At 42.0% G+C, this 21,377-nt stretch overlaps 1 protein-coding gene across 1 annotated transcript in view; it reads right to left on the minus strand.

The window, feature by feature from the left end:
* PDIA5 (protein disulfide isomerase family A member 5) overlaps window positions 1–21,377 on the minus strand; it is a 98,320-nt gene that overhangs the window by 48,370 nt on the left and 28,573 nt on the right. Inside the window, exons 6-11 of the mRNA XM_035331602.1 lie at window positions 15,918–16,010; window positions 14,584–14,644; window positions 10,773–10,840; window positions 6,532–6,623; window positions 6,357–6,428; window positions 1,331–1,467 (exon numbers count right to left, since the gene is read on the minus strand). Of these exons, the coding sequence (XP_035187493.1) occupies window positions 1,331–1,467; window positions 6,357–6,428; window positions 6,532–6,623; window positions 10,773–10,840; window positions 14,584–14,644; window positions 15,918–16,010 (523 nt within the window). The remainder of the gene's footprint in view (window positions 1–1,330; window positions 1,468–6,356; window positions 6,429–6,531; window positions 6,624–10,772; window positions 10,841–14,583; window positions 14,645–15,917; window positions 16,011–21,377) is intronic.

Consider the following 21,377-nt stretch of genomic DNA (forward strand, 5'->3'; position numbering starts at 1 on the left):
CTGTGCTGTCTCTTGCACAGTGGGGGTGAACGGAGAGCTGGGGGAAGGAAGGATTTGGGTAACGAAGGATAACTCCTTAGCAAACCAGGCTTCATCAGTTCTGCTACTCGTGTGTTAGTTCTCACACCAGGCGTTCATCTCCGGCCCCACTTTCATTACTACAAATGATCCAGTGAATACAACGACAAAACAGCAGTCACCTGCTTCCGTGGATCAAATCGCTGGATGTTTCATCAGGCAAAGGAAATTCATTACAGTGTTTTCCAAGTGAGTCTTATGAGCAGACCTTAAAATAAAGCATTTAGGTGCTAACTCCTGCTGGTTTTAAGGGAAGCAGGATTTTAGTCTGTGCCAGGACCTTCAGTTTTTCTGCTGTGAGCACGTACCCTGCCTCCAGAGCCCTAACCTTCAAATCTATGCCCATGAAAACAAACATCTCATCCAAATGCAACTGGCAACACAGCAGCAAGAGGAGACAAGCTATGTATCATCCAACACAGCAGATCTGAGCCTGAACCTCCACTGAAGATACAAAGAATCAGTAGAACCTGTTACGTAGCTGTAACATGTTGCATAATTAGCAAACAAACTAGTTAATGCAGGTATTAATTTGGAGGGTACAAGATACAGAAGGACAATGTGGCTGGAAGAGCTTTCAGAGGGAAATGCCTTAGGGCAACCCACTGCATTTTATTGCTCCAGCTAAAGGCTGAAATCATCAAAAAAATCAGCCCAATTCATTCTCAGCCAAACTGTAAGTAGTATCACTACCAGCTCTGTATCAGTTTTCAAAGGCCACAGGGACATTCTGAACTTAAATAATGTTTTGGCATGCTTCAGCACAACGTTGAATGACCATCACCCCTTAGATTGCCAGAGAACTGTGGCAGAGGAGTGAAAGTGAGTCACCCCCGTGATTAAGAGTGGTGCATTTGCAGCTGTGAACAAGGACTCATGACCTCACAGATCTCAAATAGAGTTGCTGAAACAACCAGACCTCTGGCTTGAAAGCAAATAACACAGAAGACTAACCAAACATTGGCGGTAATCTTGCAAAATGATGACTCCTCTGCCTATTTAAGCATTATTATGCTCTTTAGTTATGCTTTGACTCAGCCTACAAAGTACCTCTTCCAGCAGCATACCTCTATCCTAAACTTGAAACCATCAACTTCACAAACATTTCATGCCTTGTGTGCTTAAGATTCATAGCAAACAAGAGAAGCCTGGACTTTGATTTTATGGTTCTGTGAAACCTACGCAGCAAATTATCACTGGTTTGGTTTGCAGGCATTTGGATCAGGGTACAGAATAGAAAAAGCAAACTCACATGGTGCATGGAACATCACTAGCACAGATGAATGATCTTTTATAAACTTGTCGAAGTCTTCATCAGTCAGGTGGTAAACTACATTTTCCTCATCTGCCCAGGGAGTCTCCGGAGCCTGTGGCTGAGGTGCCTGTGGGCTACAAGACAAACAGACACAGCTGAAAAGCAGCTCGTTGGTGCTAAGTAGTAATTTTAGCAAGTTGGATTGCAAGGAACCACCTTCGTGCAAATGTCCACATGAGTCTGACACACTAACCCTACTGAACAGCTTCAGTAATTCTTCCACTCAGAAATGATAAATGCCAAAAGTCAGACAGAACCGGAAGAGAAAGGCAAAATCCACAAGGAGCTCACAAGGACAGATCAGAAATGGAAGAGGACAGAACGAAGAGATAACCAGGCCGCTTAGTTATTACTTTATAAAAATCAGATGTATTTTTCTATTACTCTTTTAGCCTCCTCAGCAGGATGCTTCCTTTCTTACTGCGCTCACACTTAGTAGTTCTCAGGAGTCATTGCAAATGAAAGAAAAAAGCAGCAAGTAGAAACAGCCAATCTAACCAGTCACCTTGAATACCAACAGAACACTGATTATAGGGCTGACAGAGAGGAGTGGCAGTGTTGGGACCATGAGTGAGCTGTGTGCAGTGTACACCAGGGCATTTACCCAGAAATTCATGGTTTTACCCCGAACCACCCTGTGACCTGGGGAAGCATCGTTGTGTCCTCCCGCGACAGTGGGCTCACAGGCCTAATTCAGCAAAGCTACTCAAACTGCATGCTTAATCTAAAAGATAAGTAATGCGCTCCACCGACTTCCCTATGATTGCACATGAGCTTAACCATCTTTGATGGCTCAGAGCCAGAGAGACTGCTCAGAGACACACTGGAAAACCTGGAAATTGAACCTCAGTTGCTCTGGACCAGTTCAATTGTTCATCATTCCACTACACAAGTGCTTTTTCCTTTTATCAATGTACATTTATAAGAGAATTTGGCAGATGTGAACTAAACTATGCTAACTGACATTTTATTTATTAAAGCACTGTTCACATAAAGTACACCCAAACATAGGAACATTTGGAGCCAGACTTTGAAGCTACTTTATCCTTGCCAGGTGTAGTAATGAGTTCCAAATATCCCCCCCAAATTCCCCAAATTCTTTGGCAAAGCACAAGTCTGGATGCGGCCCCATCCCTGGTGAAAGCAGATTTACTATTTTTGATTAAAATGTATTATTGTGTTAGCTGCCTGGAACAAGGAATGGCAAACGGATGATAATTCATTTATTCTGCCTTTCTCATTACTAGGCTGAAAGCCTAGTTTGATAAAAAGAAATCAGTAGAGATACACAGATTCAGATAGCAAGTTGTGTTGATGTAAGCAATGGGTCCAATCCAAGAATATTAAGCAATGTGTGCAAAGCTGCGATGCACACCTCTGATGCTGCTCGTAGGATAAACAAACCAAAAAACAAACAAAGGTGGGAGCTGCACGAAGCCAAGCAGCCTAAAGAGAAAAAGAGGGAGGTCCCCATCCATGAGAGTTTACCACCTAAATGGCCCAGGAGACCCACAGCACAGGCAGAGCTGTGACAATTCAGGGGCTGTGTCACAAAGCTACCCAGAGAATCACTGTGCTTGCTGCCAAGCCTGTAGGAAACAGCAATAATCCACAGGTATGCTGGCAGAATGAAGGCTTTCCAGAAAATACCATGACACAATCAATTTGGTAGGGGAGTTGGTTCGAGCAGTTTGAGCATGATGAACATGGACACGCTGGCCACAAAGCACCAGAAGAAAGCTGTGTTCAGCAGAGCCCGGCATGACCTATTTCAGCAAGGAATTAGTAAAGCAGGGCACAGGATGTTTATTCAAATGGCCCACTTTAAAATGCTGTGCATGCTAATTAGCCTACACAGGAGTTGGTAAGAAGTACCTCAAAGCCTGGAGGAGACAACAAGCAAAATCTAAAATGTCATTTAAAACTGAGAGAAGGCACATCCAACGCCTGAAGACCAAAAATAGGATGACAGAAGTCTGGAAGAGATATCAAGAGCTAATTGAATTAAGAACAGAGAGCAAGTTCTTGATTTAATTGAGTAGTTAGCTGGTGCTAAGGAAAGGCCCAAGAGAAGTCCACAAAAACTGCGAGACAAACTAAACAGCTATTGGAGACAGCAATCTGTCTGGCTTGCCTACCATCCAGATTGATGCAGCTGTGTAAGAAGATGGATAAAAAAAATTATATGTACAAGATAGCATCTCCCGTGTTAATAATGCTGCGTGTTGGAGTAAGACTGTGATGGTTTATCTCTATCACCCCATAAAAACATCTGAAACACTACAAGATAGTAGCCAGTGCCTATTAGGAAGATAAGAGGGGTTAAGTACCTGTAGGCTGATGCATTAGGACACTTCAACACAAGAAAGAAGTGCCTTCACTAACAAATGAAAAGGTGTCGAAACCCTCCAAACTAGTAGCTCTTGATCTGAGGGAAAAGAATATGAAAAACATCCTTTTCACAGTTCAAGTAATTCTAACCTTTGTTGTTATACTCCGCAGCCCCCTGCCCTAAATCAGCACAGATCAACCACTTTCAGCACTTAGCCATGAACATTTAGAGGTCAAAGGAACAAGAGGGAGCTAAAAGAAAACAGCTGCCCTTCTGTGGCGTCTAACTTGTGTCCACAAAAAACAGGTCACTTCATACGGCACAGTGTCTTCTGGATTCTCTTTCAAGAACATACAGACAAGAGCACGTGCACGCACAGCATAAACACGCGTTGGTTCTCCTTGGCACAGGCACTCTAGCAGTGCCATGCCCCTGCTGCTCAGCACACCTGCTCAGCTGATTGGCATCTCCTATCAGAGCAACTCCCTGCCTGACATGTGCAGTTTTGTCTTGGCAGCAGCCTCCACCCTCTCCAACATCACTTCAGAATCACCTCTCATTAAAGGCGGCACAGCCTGGGAAACCAGAACTACACCTGACACTGAGGGAGTTCAGAGAGTGAGTATTAGATTTAGGATTTGGTCTTGGTGCCTAGCTAATTCATAGCCTATGCCTGTTTTGTAGTATTTGTGTTTTCAGAAAAGGGAGCCAGCATTCCTCCTCAGAAGTGAGAGGACACTGCTCCAGACACCAATATCACAGGAAATCACAACAGTGATGATATTAAATTCTAGCTTGAGTTATCTGGTGAGAGTTTTAATATTATGCTATTCTGAAATATAGAGTATACACCCTGCAGCTATCTAATTACAATCTTTGGCTTTCCTAAAGCCCCCACCATGCCATTTGACTACTTACACTCCTCAGAGTAATGCAATATTATGCACAGAGCAGATTTACCCTTTACATACAGTATTTTGTTTTAATTACAACATCAATTACTGGCAAAATTTAAGTATGCACAATTTCTCATACGTGCCTTCCTTAGAAGTTGCATTTATTATACAAAACAGGAGTAAGAAGGCTACTACTCAGATCATCTTTTGGGAAACTAATAAACATGCACTGAGCACTAAGTGAGGACAAACAGCTGTCTTTAGCTCTGGACTGCTGGAGTATCAGCCAAAGCCCACTGTGGCTTGTTAGCAGAGATTATCATTGGAAAGAGCTTGCAGCTGTTCTACTTTGCTTCCAGTAGCTGTGTTCACTTGCTGTCACAGCACTGATAGAAAGGCACTGCATATTACAGGGATTATCTGGATATTACGTGGGCAGACGGGGAAAAAACTCACCCCAAACATCTAATGTTTCACACATGGTAGCCAAGAGATAACGACACCCTTGCAGAACTGAAAAGCGTAATACAGTACAGGTGATGAAGTCACAGCCTTGCTCTGTGGGCTGATCAACTAATCAACATTGCTGGAGTTGCCATCTTAATCATTAATTTCTGAAAGGCTGAATGGACTAATTGAAGCTTAAAAGACCATAGCTAAATCTCTTCTCTTTGATCCCCAGGGCAGTGCTTGCTTTCACTGTTTGTACCTCCTGAAGCCAACAGGAATGCTGCTGTCACTGCATTTGTGGGTCCCCATCTTGAACCACCTAGCCTACCACCGCTGAAGCCCCTGGGCTACCTGCAACCCTTCCCATGCCCCCAGCATAGTCCCACTGGTGCAATAAAACACATTTATTTTAATCCAATTTTGCTAAGCCGTATTATCACAACGGTTTGCAATTTACATTGACTTCATTTAAATATTACTTCCTTGGTTGCAACAAATGAGGGAGGGTTACAACGGTTCTTCAAAACCCAAGAGCTGGGCCTTACTGCTAAAGGCAGCAGTCTGGTGATGGACAATCTCAGCTCTCTCCAGCAGCTCCACCAGCTTTGACAATGTGCTGATTTGCACCAACTGAACATCAACTATTTAGAAAGAGGGGTACATAAACACACTTTCTCCTGTCCTCCTCTCTCAGCTGCTAGTCCCACAGGCACATTCAGCCCCCAAAATATTTACAACTGCAAACAGATGCCTTTTGGTAGAACAAGACACTTTCAACACCACTTCAAGTCATAACGGGAAATAAACTTTGTAAAAGTGACTAGCAATCCAGGGTGCTAGTTTCTACTGCTTGTCATTGAAAAACACTCTAACTACTCCATCTGAAGGCCGAAGAACTAATGATAACTGCGTACTTGGCACATGCATTTTAAATAAAACAACCAAAGCCATATGTTTTGTGAGGTATTAAATTTAGGCACCCAAGATCATTGGAAATTTAAGTTGGCATTTTTAACAAAGCCAAGATCTGTGCATCTGCATTAATTTTGGTCCATAGTCTGTACCCTATTACATATGAAATGCAATTGTGAAACACAAGGCATGCCTAACGTTTGTTTTTTAGCATGCAATCTCTCTGTGCTAGTTCAGCCAGTCTCAGAGGGGTAGTTTTGTTTGCTCTTTTGAGCAGAGGGAATGAGGGAGAGATGGCTGATCCTAAACCATTACATTCTGTAAATAATGAAAGGTACCTAAAAGGTGGAGTGTATGAAGTTCAATGCCTTACTTTTTCAGCCACTCTGCTATATCTGCTGCGGTAGCACCATAGTTCTCAAAGTGGAACAGGAACTTTCCTTTCCTATTAAAGCAACAAAACAAGGTTTAGTGCTTGCCCTGAAGATAAGAACATGCAATTATAGTTGAGTGTATGATTTCTTAAATAGTAGCAAAACATAACTGACTCAAAATAGCAGATTGTAGGATATCCACGGACATTGTATTCTTCCTTTATCCTTTCAAATTCAGCAGAATAAACATTCATCCCCGCAAGAACCTGAAAAAAACAGAGCATAATTATATTGATTCTTACAATTCAGCAGTAACACCGTGACTTTTAAAGAGCAGTAAAGACAGCTAAACTCTGTGCAGATTCTGATTTTGCTCATATTGCTGTAAAGCAAGGGTGATTTCATAAAAGGCAATGAAGCACTTCTGATTTTGACCAAGGAAAAACAGAGCAATATTTGAGCCTAAGCCACAGAAAGCACACACCATTCAGCCTGTCATGTACTCCTTGCTTTCGCAGCATCTATATTTCCTTTTAGTCACCCCCTAGCAGAAAAAACGAAAGGGAATTCTCTGTATCTCACTAGTAGTTTAAAATACAAATCTGCAAAGAGAGCACAAATCCAACTAGAATTCTTTCTTCTTGTGCAAATACATGGCTTAGTTCACATCCAAACATTACACAAAGAGTTCTATCCACATTTTTTGGTTTACAGTCTCAGCTAACATCCAGAAAGTCTACCTGACCAAGCATTGACTATCCCAGTTCAAAAGTGTGCTTACTGAATGGCAAGGGGGAAGAAATCAGCATTACTTTGATGTAAAACATGCTCCATGAGCCCAAGAAATGCCATGTGGCATTTAAATACTTTAAATGTTAATTTAGGTAGGGTGTAATGGCAGTTGAAACAGCCTTTTCTTACAGATACTGAAAGATGGGCATGGGAGCACAGCAACTTTTCATACTGGTAAGCAAAACAAAAAGCCTCCTTTCCCTTTCTTTACCTCTGTCCCAACCCACCCTCCACACCAGCAATCCACCCCAAGCTTCGAGCTCAGGGCTCCTGTGCCCTCTCAAACTGTCTTTCTAAGACCTTTTTTCAAAGACTTTTGACCTAAAAATTTGAAGATATGACTAATTCTGAGTTTCTGTGGGTTTGAGATTCACACTGAGGTTGTTCTGCAGTCAAACCTTCAGCCAGCCAGTTGCTGAGATACAACTTCAAGATTAACTTAGTTTTAATGGCATTGACAGCTTAAATCATTTTAGCAGCAGGGTTTTAATCCTAACACCTCCTCCTTCCCCCTCCAAAAACAGGATTTTCTCCTTCCAGCTGAAATATCACATCAGAATTTAATACCAGGTTCCTGACTGCAGCAAACTGCATAGACCAACCAAATGTGCTCGGAGCCAGCATGAAATAAATCTTAAAGCACAAAATCCATGTTTGAAGGTCAATCTTTTCTAATAGCGTGCTGGAAAGTCACAAGAAGATGCTTTGTTTTCTCTCACCTATCCTGAGAAAGGATAAAGGAAAGCTACCTCAGAGGAGAGGAGTACAGAAATAAGATTTATACTGGCTGGTCACATCTCATATTTTGAATTTTCCTTGTAATTCTAACAACCAGATTGACTTCATTCATATGAGATACTGTGGCCCAATTCTCCCCTTCCCTTATCCTTCATGTCACTTCTTGAGGATAGGTAAATTCAATAGGATCAAGATGCAGCAGTTGCTTTACACAGTGAGAACTGGTTTCATTAATTCCCCCCCTTACACGAGCCTACCAGATTTAAGATTTGCCAAGAACTTTCAAAAGATTTCCTAGGTTTTACATGTGCATTTCCAAACATTTCAGAAACCCTGCTACATCTTCAGCCAGATTGCAGCAATTGATCTGAGTCAAGAATGTGGATTCATTCTGGTGTTCATACACTATGAAGCATAAATGACCAAAAATCTATTATAATAGGTTTCATTTTTAAAAACAAAAGTTACTGCTTTAGCTGGCCTAAAATCACACAATCATGTACCATCAAGGCTAACAGAGACCATCAAAATATACCTTCCACCCAAAGTCAGGGTCCTCCCTCTATACCTAAGCTTCTTCTGCCAGGTGTTTATCTAATTGTCTTTTAGCAAATGACTGAATGACCCTGACTTAATTGAAGTCCCTTACCTCTTGCAATATCCACAGCAATCACAAAGATCAGTCAATTTCTTTCACCTCTGCAGTGACATTTGACATATTGCAACACTTTACCCGCTCCCCACCAAGCTACCTGTATCTGAATCGACTTTGAACCTTTGCTAACTGGTCATATCTTCTAGGCTTCTGACTTCTGTTCTTCTGTGACCCTCACATCTTGCTGCTTGATGGAGCAGAACTAGGGGAATCTCTTGTGCCAAGGATAAAATAAACCATCCTCTTCTGATTTGGAGCCGCTCTTTTTCTTTCGTGATAGGGTTAATGGAATAGAAAACCCTACACTTAACATTGAACCATACAGTCTTCCACTCAGCAACTATGGCAAGATGGGACCAGTCCCAAAAGAGTTTAGTAACCAACAACAGATACAGTTCACCTCTTCATTTTTATGACCTATTAAGTAGGCAATACCATATTTCATTTTCCTGCTATATAATAGCCATAATCACTTTTAACCCTGGCACATCCTGACAGCTAATGACAGGTCTGATTAAAATGCCAGATCTTCAGCTCATCCAAAACAATCATAAACTTCCCAGCAATGCCTGATCTGGAGGTCAACGTTGCTCTCAGGCACCCCACGGATAATTTGCGATGGGTACAGCAGAGTTAATTTTAGAAATGGCAAACCATGTACACATCCCACTCAGGAAGCTAACTAGGTCATATTTAGATGAACAGATTGATATTTGTGAAAGACATTGGTGACAGTGGCATAACCGGACTTTCCTCTGAAATAAACCTGCACTAAAAACACTACAAGTGAAAAAAAGCACCTCTGACCGGTGCCAGCCCCCTGAGCTGGGCAGGATTAGCCCAAGCCTACAGAAACTCTTTCCTTTCTTTCTTGGAAATTATCAAACTAGAACAGATCTGGAGTTTAAATTCTCTGGTTTGAATTTAATAAAAACAGAACTACACGCGGACAAGGGATAATTGCAGGAAAATAGTGTTTTGCAGCATCCTCTCTCTCTGGCAGTATGTGTGTAGGTGTTTCTTTATGCTTCTAATTCCTGTCCACCCTACGCCTTGTGATGGACCTGCTGTGCAGGTCAGGAGTGCCTTCCCCGAGAAAACAGCACACCCTCCACAGAAGGGAGAGGAATTTGAATGCTGTCTGGCTGTATGGAAGCACTCTTTAAAGTATCTTATTTAGGACATTGTAAACCCTTGAAATCTGAACAACTCCCACTGCTTTCTGCCCTAAGCAAACAAGGATTTAGAGAAAAATTTAGAGAAAACACCTTGAAAAACAACTAGCTGGGAAAACATGGGGAAGTCTGAGTGCTCTCAGTGCTCATGAGATGCACTGACCAGAGCCGCCCCAGCAACAAACTGCAGTACTTCATCTTTTCCTCACCATGTACTGCCTCTCTTGAGGAAACTTATAACCCAAGTGATTCAACAAGCAGAATGAGACCAAATCCAGCCAAAGCCATGGAACAACAATCCCATTTCTGTGTCACTCAAGTGTTATTGGTATTATATAAATTATACATAGTGTATTATAAAAACATGACTTGGAAAGTGTCTTTGTCTTGCTTAGAGAGATCAATATGCCTTATTAGTACAAACAGGGAACCAAGTTATTGCAGCTGCTGCAAATTGATTTTATTAGGATCAAAACTTGTTTTCATTTTAGCCTGGTATAAATGCTAACTTTGTTGACAAAGCTATAGCAATGTTTATGCATGTAACACTTACGCTTACTTGTTAGGAGGATGATCAAGACAATGTACAGTAATCCCTCTCCCATGACACTGTGATTCTCCACTGAGCAAGTGGATTAATTACTACTCTAAGGGCATTCTTAGAGTTGTCTATGAAACATCAAGCCAAAAGCTGATCAAACCCAAAATGGCAAATATTTCTTTATCTTTACAGAAACAAGCTTAAGACTATAAACTCACCAAATAGAAACTAGACAAAGCAGTGTCAGAGCCCACTTTTCCCTGACAAAAATCACATACTAGATATAAAGGGTGAGTAAATGTCTCATTATGCAAAGTTTTAATAATAGCAAAAAAAGGAGATAATCCTGAATGAATGTGGAACAGCACCATTCATTTTTGGCTTTGTTCCAACTTGCTTAAAAATTACCCACTTCAATAAATATTTGTGGTTTTAAATATTCAAACAATAAATTAATAAAAGGATTTTCTTAAAAAAATGATTTTTTAAAAATAAATCTTATTTTCTCACTTACATATTTACCCTTCAGTTCTGTGGCTGCCTGCTGATAGGACGGCATCATTCTCTTACAAACACCACACCCTGATAAAAAAGAAACTGTGTCAGTAACAAGCCAACAACTCCATTCAGACTCTTCTACAGGATCTATGTTTCAAAGCATACCACAATACATGTTTTTATATACAACAACTTTTTAAATGAAATTCCTTATTTATTCCACTAATTATTGTATTATTATTTTTAAAGGATGCTACATCTTGTTATATGCAGCTATTTTTGCTATTTTTTCATGCTGCTCAGCTTCATATTCATTTCTTTTCCTAGTTTTGGGAAGAGCAACACCATTTTACGTTCCTAAGGCTCTGGGCTGAGCTCACAGTGGAATGCAAGATGAAAGATGTTATGCTCATCAAACCAAACCAAAAAGCTTTGTGCATTTCGAACGGGCACTCTAGTGACTAAGAAAGTCAGAATATGGTCTTTAATTAGGGGGGAAATGGGGGATGCACTTCAGATTCATCTCAGTTTAACAGGTCTTTGAAACTCATTTGAGACATCTCCTAAACACATTAAGCAGACATCAAAAGTTAAGCCATGCTCTGTTAATGGAGAAGACGATAACTCAGGAGAAGCAACAGCCCTTGTAATATACAAGAACTTCATGTGCTGAGGAAAAGACGAATAGTGAGTGAGGAAGACTACATGCATAGCTGGAATACGCTAAGAGCTGTTTGATGACGCTCGAGTGCTAATCAGATTAGCAATAAATCACCTTGTAAGCAGCAGGTTTCACCCTTGCCAAGTAAAATATGTGCACGCACACTGGGAAGGGAGGGACTGCAGACAGCAGGAAAGGAAGCTGTGGCCATGCACTTCAGACACTTAGAATAGAGACTCATGGTCCACCATGGGACAGCAGTCAACACTTTTCTTATGGTAAAGAGAGAAGGGTTTTGGAAGTATCTTGAGTAAAGGAGGAACATATTTTGCAACCACTGGTTTAGGACCACATCAGCGTGCCTGAGAGGAACATTCTTTAATCAGAGGAAAGAAAGCTTGTTTCTGTGGTCTTTCCACCTTTGATCTCTCCACCCAAATTACCACTGAGGTCGTTAAATTAGTGCTGTGTCAAATGATGATTTCTTGGTGGGCACAGACCACTCATTTAAGGCCCACTGAACTCTCAACTTCATCCAAACCACTGGAACAGCATCAAAAGGCACAAGCTGTTAAGACTACCTTCTGGATCCTCTACTTCTGTTGTCTTTAACAGGCCCCAAACTAGTGATCCCTTTCACTTCTCCTCCTGAACCTCTTACCACTCCCTGGACTCTCCCCCAGAATACAGAGCCATACCAGCCTCCTCCCACAGCCACCACCACACCATCCTTGCATTCCCATCCCAGCCCTGCTGCTGCTTTGGACTCCTTGCTCCCAAACGCACTGCAGTGGGGCCTCTCCTACCCATTAACTTCTGCACTACACTGGTCAGGACTGTCAAGGCACATACATTCCCATGCAGGCATACAAGAGTAACTCTAAAAACTCCTTTTTCTTCTGTTCTTTTTTCTTGTATTCTGACTCAAAAGTGGGATCTTCGATTAAACACGTACTAATTTTTCCACTAGGTAACACTTCCATTTTTAAAACCCTGTTTTCAATGACATTTTGAACAGCCCCTTTTTGTTGCCAAATGCGGACCATCTTCTGCAGGAGTCTTCTTTGGCAGTTAACTATAAGTAAATCTGAATGCCTGTAAGTATACCTAATTTTTCATATTTAGTGCTGTCTGACTTATATTATAAAGTCCAAAAGTACAGTGAATGGTCTCCAAATGGCAGGTAATATCTCCTAAGGAAAAGGCATGCTTTTACTCTGAGTCATTTCACCCAGACCAGGCATTCCTGAAATATTAAAGGAACTACATTTAAGTTTGCAGTCGCTTTCATCTCCCTCTGCAACAGTACATAATGAAAGAGCCCATTTCCTATGAATCTGCCACAATGAATCTAAACCCTCTGCTTCCAGCCAAGCTGAGAAAGAATGCAGCCGTCTTCCCCATGCCTTCCTAGACAAAGGCTCCAACATCCTCTCCTGCCAAAGACCCTACACCTCACTCCTCACAAGCAAGGAAATGAAGAACTCCCTTTTAGTAACCAGCCTGGATTTGCTGCTCCCAGGTATGAACATTAATGCCCATGTCAGGAGACAGCAACCTGCAACTCCATCTTCCCAAAGTCTGTATTTTAATACAACTGCTGGACGTATTCTGTCTCAAGTAAGTGGAACAGGAGTAAGAAAAGAAAAATTGGATAAGCACCAAATCAGAAGGTCTCATGCGTTAAATAAAAGATGAGGGAGTTAAGAATGGTGAAATCAGAGGGGGGGGGGGGGGAACCTTACAAGTAGGCTTCCTTCACAGCAGTTTAGGAATCAGCAAAAAGTATGATAGCACTGAAGACTAGCAGGTGTTTTGCCACTTCAAAAGAAGAGAAACTAGAAGGAGGAGGGTTTCTGGGGGAACGGTTCAAAGAGAACGAAGGGCTAGATAAGGCACATTTCAGGAAGAGACTCAGTTGCGGAAAACAATTATTCATGATACAGGTAAACTGCGACAGCTCTCCGCAGCAGGTCACTCCCTGAGGGGGTGATTTGTAGGCAGAGCGGGCGTATCGCCCCCCGCCGACACCGTGGCGGCCGCAGCCGCTGGCACTCACCACACGCCAGGCCAGGCCGTGCAGGCCCAGCCTGCTGCGGAGCGTGAAGGCACCACACTGCTGCTAATTTAATTAAGGAAAAAACATCCTCTGAGTGATGCATCAAGCTAAGTCTTGGGCAATTCTGGTCGTCTTGGTTGTACACAGGTGAGACTAAAACAGGTAGAATGGTGTTTCAGGCAATAATTACTAGAGAAAATACACTCAAACAGCAGATAGTCCTGCCACAGGATGCTCATTTTAAAAGAGAAACAAACAGCAAATTGGTAGCAATGCCTCTCATCAATTTCCCAACCAAGACAGTGCTGGGGGGCTTTTCCAGCTTAGGTCACACATTCGTTCCTTTCTCATGGCTGCCCTGCTTTCCAGCTGAGCAACAACTCCAGCACAACAATATTTTGTTTTCAAAACCTGGAAAGCCTCTCATATACCTGTCACCACAAAATGCGAAGAAGCAGTTATAAATTTGTAAAATTAAGGAAGAAGCAGCCAACACAATGACAAGATCAGAGCAATGCAGTGTCAAGGTCACAGAAGAAATGCAGCAACTCCAATATGCTCTTCTCTTTCCTTCCTGCCACCCCACCAATTAAACTCCATTTGTATTCAGGATACTCCTGCCAGTGACAACAAAAATACCCAGGGTGCCTCCTGGATGGAGCAAGAAAAGTATTCCTGCTCTTGACCACTGTGCTGTAGCTCCCTCTGCATCCAGTTACTGAGAACAAATAGAGCTTCTTTCAACTCCACAGCCTCTAGAGATATTTTGTTTGTGTGTAACCACTTGTCTTATGACGTGGCCCAAAGCACAAAAGAAAAAAGCACATACAATGCTCATTTGCACTGCCAGCTAGAAGCACTGAGGGACTACACCCCCTCGTAAAGCTGTATTAACACTAATGTGCTCAGAGTATCGCGCTTCTACCACAATGAAAATCTAGAAAGGACAACAGGTAAAGAAATTACATAACGTAATCCACCACGTGGATTTCAATGTTAAAAGTGGTACAAGATGGCATTAGTAAAGCACAGGTGAGGCTTCCACTCAGCCTTGTACATAACCCAGTGAAGAAAGGAACAAGTGAAAGGACATGCTGGATTACTTACACGGGGCATAGAACATCATCAGAACGGGTTTGTCTTCCTTCTTGAGAAGCCTTCGCAATTCCTAGCAAACAAACCAAATAAAGTAAAAACAAACTTATACAAAATGACATCTCTTATTATGAGTAGTGTTAAAACTTTTAAAAGCCAATATACGTATTAATAGAACATGGGGTCACGTATCTGAGGGAAAAGAAGGGTCACAGTTCCTAATGGACAACACTTGAGTTCCTTCTGCTGGTTCAATTGTAGCTTGAAATGAGCTGGCAAAACTTGTCATAGACAGAAATATCTGCTAAATATTGAAGACTAGTATCTTTGGTGTTAAGATGTGGAAATTGTACTGCTTGGTCAATTCTCAGTTCAGAACCTGTGACTGGAAACATTTTCTTCTTTGATCCATCCAAAAAATGTATTCTAACTCAAGAAGTCAGACTCAATAATAAACTAAAGTTCAGTTTCCACACTATGAAACCTGGTCAGGGCTATGAGGGGTCATGAGAATAGATTTTTCACTACCAGCATGGTGGTGAAATGAGATGAAGTTTTCAAATTGAACACAACCCTTGGAGGACTTATAATAGAGTACAGGAGGTGAACATTAAATATTAATCTTCCTACAAAAACCTAATGTCAAAATAACTGTTTCTAATATTAAAAATGAAAGCTAGAAAATTGAAAAGGCCCTTTACGAAATACCAGTGAGGGTCCAATCAATTAAAGTTTTAAAAATCAATAGGCTAGAAAACTAATACAAAAGACCAAGCTGATTATATTAGAGAGAAAATCATGGGGAGCTCTGTGGTGGCACTAGCTTTTTAAGGTAGTTTTATCTTATTTGCTGCCTTGCCGCAGTGGATGATTACTGTACAAGGTTAAATCATTCAAGATCTGGAGCCTATTCCTACCTGCTGCAGAGACTTCCTGAGATGACCTCAGGCACACGAGAGAATCTAAGCTGTAACTTTGACAACCTGCAGTTGTAAGAATAGCATTTTACCTCCTCCTTGCTTCCTGCAGCAACTGCACCTTGGAGCTGCTACACTTCCTGAGACAAACAGGTCTCTTCCACCCCAACATCCACAATGCTTTAATGCTTGCTGTTTAGGTGACAGACTAATATTATAACCACACACAGGGCAGAGGAAGGAGGGAAGCAGTAGACCTTGCTCTGTGGTTATTACAAAACACGGGCTTTGTCATGTCACAGTTTGGGTGCTTTAATCTTCCCTTCCAAAAGATATAATGGTGCTTCACTAAGAGTTTAAACAAACATGCACACTCCTCACATTACATATATTTATAGAACACACAGAATATTTCTCCAGCTGATGTACCTTTTCACTGTCGATATGCACAATATCTTTGGCTTCAGGATCCTCCTCCCATAGTGGCGCACCTTCTGGATCCTTGAGAAAGGCCACCATGGACTATTATAAACAGGAAAAAAAAAAGACTTTAAAGCAAAATGAATGAGAACCATCAGACTCCAATCTCAAATCCATGCTGTCATGTGAACCCTATCCAATCAGGGCCTTTGTTTTTCCATTTTTACACTCATCTGCTATAGTGGAGATGAAAACAAATCTCCTATTGCAGAACCAAGTGATGTACTGTTGTGTACCTTCCTCAGAACTGATATGCCAGCTTACCAGTGCCTGCTTCCGCTATAAAACTGAGGAAAACATGTGGAGGTAGACCAACAAACAGATGGAAACTTCAAGGATCCTTTGGAGAACTCTTTCAATTGTACTAGATCTGTAATACTTCCACAGCTACACCCTGGCTTAGTAGAAAAGATTTCTCTTTATGGAGAGGTCAGGTTCCTATGCCCTTCACTGCATCTGAGCAACTTTTGCATCCAATAGGATCAGCAGGAGGGCACACTGAACAAAAGCAATGAACTCCAAACTTATAGACCAAATTGCTCATTTGGTCAGAGGAAAAATAATCCACCAGTGGTTTCCCCTATGACCCATTTACCTAGAAACCACAGTCAGTGGATTTTTAAGTAGGAGTGTTACAAGCAAACATGACAAGAGAAGCAGGAAATATGAGACCCTATGGTTCTGCAGCTCCCATATTTGACAAGCAGAATACTTGCGCAAGCTTACTTTATAACTGCTCTACCTGACAGACAACCAACAATTCCTGTGTCGGCAGATCACAGATACTCTCTTTATCACAAAGAAATAGTTCCTACTGATTCTGATTTCAGACTGAGCCTGAGGGAAACTCCAGCCCTCTGAAGTCAGAGACATTCTCCACGGAATTCAGCAGAGTAGCATTGCCCCCATTTCCAGCCGCATGTAGGGATGTCAGCTGGATCACTTATCCTCAGATATCTGTGCTCTAGGAAATACAATCCATGCTCACTGAAACAGTCTCAAGAAACATTTTTGCCACCTCTCTGCCTTGGGTAGGGCTGCTCTGGTACAATACCCCAACAGCTTATCAACAGATAGCACAGCTCAGCTCATTTTCCTGCATCTCAACTGGAACTACAAAGCTTGGGAGGATTCAGAGCTTACAGCAGGATTCATTTATGGCATTAATGTTTCTGTCTACTTGCTTAGCTAATATTGAAGAGATTTGTCTGATCATAAGAGGCAGCATGTACTAGTCACTAGACAGCAAGCAAAGCACTTGATGTACCCAGTGAGAAGACCTAGGGGGTTAGGTAGTAGTGTTGGGACCACAAACACTGAGTAGAAGAAATTTGTTTTCATATGGCATTAGCAGAGAAAGAAGCCAGCTAGAAGAAATTCAAGTAATTTATAATGCAGTTATAGTTGTAAAAAAAAAAATCCAAAACTACAGGCATTAGCATCCCAAATGATGCTGTAAGAAGACAGTAACATATGGATAAAGGAGAGAAGGACAAGGCCAGGGAGATATTCCACATTTCCGAACACCTCATCAAGTTCTGCTTGCTCTCAGTCTGCACAGACCTCAAATATATCCTGGCTGAGAGGAGAGAGGGGTCAACATTTTAAACAGCTAATGAGTCCGATTGACTCCGTTAGTTTCAAGAATTCCTACGTGCCAAATTCAGTGATGTAGAAACAGATGTGGTTAGAGGACGGGGGATTAAAGAGATTTAATTCTTGCAGCCTCTCCCTCTCAGCCAAGAAATAAAAAAATTAGATGTGTAATGTCTTCTGGCAGGAGCAGGCAGTACGGTGCCTTGCACTCATTACTCCACTCTGTGAAGAGCACTTCCTGAGTGCTTTTAAATGGGAAAGAAAAATCCCCACAAACAAACCACAGTGCTGTCTAATCACAGAAGAGCAGTGGTCCCTAGGCTGCTGGGTTAGAGACCTGAGCAAAGTCCAGGCCATGGCACAGCAGCCCCCATGCTGAAGGACCAGCTACTCTCCTGCCCTGCCGTGATAGGGTCAGGACCTGCTTTGACACTGCGGCCCCGACAGACCCATGCTGGGCTGTAACCTGCTGCCTGAACCCCTGCAACAGCTTTGAACGTCAAACTCCAATTCAGCACAACACAGGACGTGCCTTTGTCCAGCATACACTGCAAGTTTTAATAGCACAATAGCTGGCTATGATTTACAGACTCACATTTTAACCTGAAAAAAAATAAATATGGAAACATCCCTGTACATCTCCCTCCTTTTCAGTAATGCAATAAAGATGCTTATAAAGAAATTTCCCATGATTTCATACACACACACCCTCCTACAAGAGCAAACTTGAAAAGGATATAGCATTTACAGCAGGTCTAATTGATTGGGTTAGTCTATTCCCTTGGCTAGTAGTGAACAGATTTATACTTTACAGAGTTTTTTCCTTTTAGAAAAAGTAAAACTCCCCTGTACTTTACTCTCCAGTAAAAGGCTTCAGCAAATAATACTGGATACTGGTTGTATGGCACTACAGTGGATTAAGACACAGTGTAGCTAAAGCAAACAATTATGATCAAAAAGTGATCTAGCCTTAGATCTCCAACAGCAGCTCACTACAGATACTTGGTTTGAAAACAACACTAGCACCATTCTTACAGAACATACATGGTACCGGCTCTCAATTTCTGGCAAGAAGTAATTAAGTTTATGGACTCTGCACCAGCTGTTGTATTCGCACCTCTGTTTGCTACTAATGGATCTATACTTTATGACTATCCAATACTGCTTCTAAGACTTTTAAATTATTAACTTTTAGAACATATGGCTACGAGTTCCACAACTACTTTTTTTAAGCACAGAAGACTTGTTTCAAATCAGCTGCCTCAAAATGCCACTGCTTACACTGAAGTATTGAGGTGAAGCAGGCAATCATTCCATTCTTCAAGCTACTCAGTTATATAAATACCCATCACAATCCCCTTCCATTGTCCTTTTTCCAAGCACAAGAACCCCCAATGTAAATATTCAAGCCATTGATAGTTCTGATCATCCTTACTGCCCTTCTGCAGTACTTCCATGCCTCTCACTCAGTGGGGTAACCAGAAACACGTACTAGATGCAAGATAAAAGAATCCAGTGGATTCAGATGGTGGAGTGACATTTCTTCTTCCACCCTCTTCTGCTCCTTCACTAATCATTTAACTTTTTAAACTACTGTTAAGCACAGAGACAGTATTTTCAGGCCATCTACTGTCCTGGCTGGTAATTCAAAACCTAGCCTGCAATTACTCCAGCATGTTTGGAGCTGTGTCCCTTCCTTCCCCCACATGTTCATTACCCCACAAATTCTAGCTTTCATATTGACAAGCCACTTGGTGAGAGCCTTCCCAACCCCCCCCCCTTTTTAAAACAAAACAAAACAAAAACTATTCCTAAACATTTTACACCACCAAACTTTGCTACTCTGCTACTCTGCTCTGATAGCAAACTCTGCTATCCACCCCCTTGACAAGATACACAAACAGCTCCGATCCTAAGAAAGGTCTCAGCAGCGGGAGGTTCTGAGTACTAATGTCCCCCTACTGTGAACACTGAACTACCCTTTATTCCTCATTTTTCTAGGAGTTAACCCACAAGGACATCTCTGATAATTACATAAGGGTTTAGTTACTTCAAGACATGAAGAGCTTTTCTTAAGATTCCGAGGACACTATCAGCTGGATCAGCCGTATCTATGAAATTGCCGATTATTTCAGAAGAATCCTTTTACAGCGATAAAGCATTTCCTCTTCAGAGCTGTGTCCATTATTCTCCAAAACATCATATTAATATTTGTATGTCTGCTGGGTGCCTGGGAAGGAGATCCGAGTTTTATTGCCACAAGCCTGCTGAATGATGTGAAACAAATCCTTTAATCTCCCTGTTCTTTAGTCTGTCCATTTGTCCATAAAATGGGTACGATACCTGATGTAACTGTATCACTCTACTGCTTGCTGTTTGTAATGTGCTGGAAAACTTGTCACAAACTCAGCTGAAGGTGAGAAAGAAGTGTCACTGCCTCAACACAAGAAAACAGGGAGAAGTGGTATGGAGGGAGAAATACAGACAACATTAATCATTCTGCTCCTGGCAGCTGTATGAAACAATCACCTGAGTTTTGACCATTGCCCAGCTCTGATGCTCTGCCCAACCTATAAATCATTAGCAGCTGGTTTCACAAGGGCAGTTAAATTAAGAAAGAATAGAGCTCCTGGAGGAAGGGAGCTTCAAAACCCCACTTCTGTCCACACTGGACTCACACTTCCCTGTACGTGGGGTCACCCCAGAGCGGCTTCCTTCTCACCAGCTACAGGCAAATACACCAGTGGGCAAGAGTGAAGGGGAAAACACTCATCACAAAATTGTAACTAAAAGAGTAATTCATATAGTTCCTGTTCTGCTATGATTGCGTCTAGCTGAAACCCTCCTTGGGGCTCTGCAGGTGCCTTCCAGATGATCCTGTCTGTAAGGAATTGAGTCACGGCACTAACTCCCAGCTGCAGTATTTGATGGAGAGCATGAAAGATATCTCAACCACTATTCAAACCACCCACATTTAGGCACCTAACAAGTCTCCATCACCCCACCCACTAAGACGGAAAAAAAATAATCATGTGCATTTCCTCAGTAAGTAGAGAAGGAGCCTCAGCCACTTGCTGACTAGGCTAGGTATCTAACAGTGCCCTTCTCAGTGCCAGGCAGCATTGCTACTTCCAGAAATGGAAAGATGCTCAGTCATCCTCTCCCCACTTCGTGTGAATCCAGCACGACAACCTCAAGTGCAGGCTAAACAGATGATTCAAGCCACAGAGCATTTCCAAGACAGACCCCTCCATCATCTACCCCACAACAGCTCTGCTGTGGATGGAAGGTAACAGAGCAGGCATGCTTAGGAGTAACCACTCTGACAGAACTGGGTTCACAGAGCATCTCACGCCAGCTTTCTTCCATCCCAGCCCAGACCTTTGAAGGAAGAAGAAAAGGGAAGTGAGTGTAACCCTGAGAGCCTGAATTGACTTCATCAAGCCCCCAACAAGACCAGTGACTGTGCAGAGTCCAGATTTGCTGGAGAAAGAGGAGGAAGTGAAACTCAAACTGGCATCAGAACTGGACAGAAGATGTTTCTGGAATCCAAATCGTCATGGAGCACTCCCAGCACTTCACTAGGGCTTTGCAGAAGGTTGCTCACTTTCAGCATGTTTACAGTACATTTCCCTGTCATAGAGATCTACGTATTCATTTCAAATTTCATGTCTTCTTCCTTCCATTGTGCTCACAGAACATTGCTTCCTGTTGTTTTGTGTCAAGATTTGCAGGAAAACAAAGGTCATTTCATCCCTGCTGCACTGTGGGCACATCCATAGGGACTGCATTTCCATGATCAAATCAAAGATA

This window comes from Oxyura jamaicensis, chromosome 7 (assembly GCF_011077185.1).
Source record: "Oxyura jamaicensis isolate SHBP4307 breed ruddy duck chromosome 7, BPBGC_Ojam_1.0, whole genome shotgun sequence".
NCBI classification, from domain to species: Eukaryota; Metazoa; Chordata; class Aves; order Anseriformes; family Anatidae; genus Oxyura; species Oxyura jamaicensis.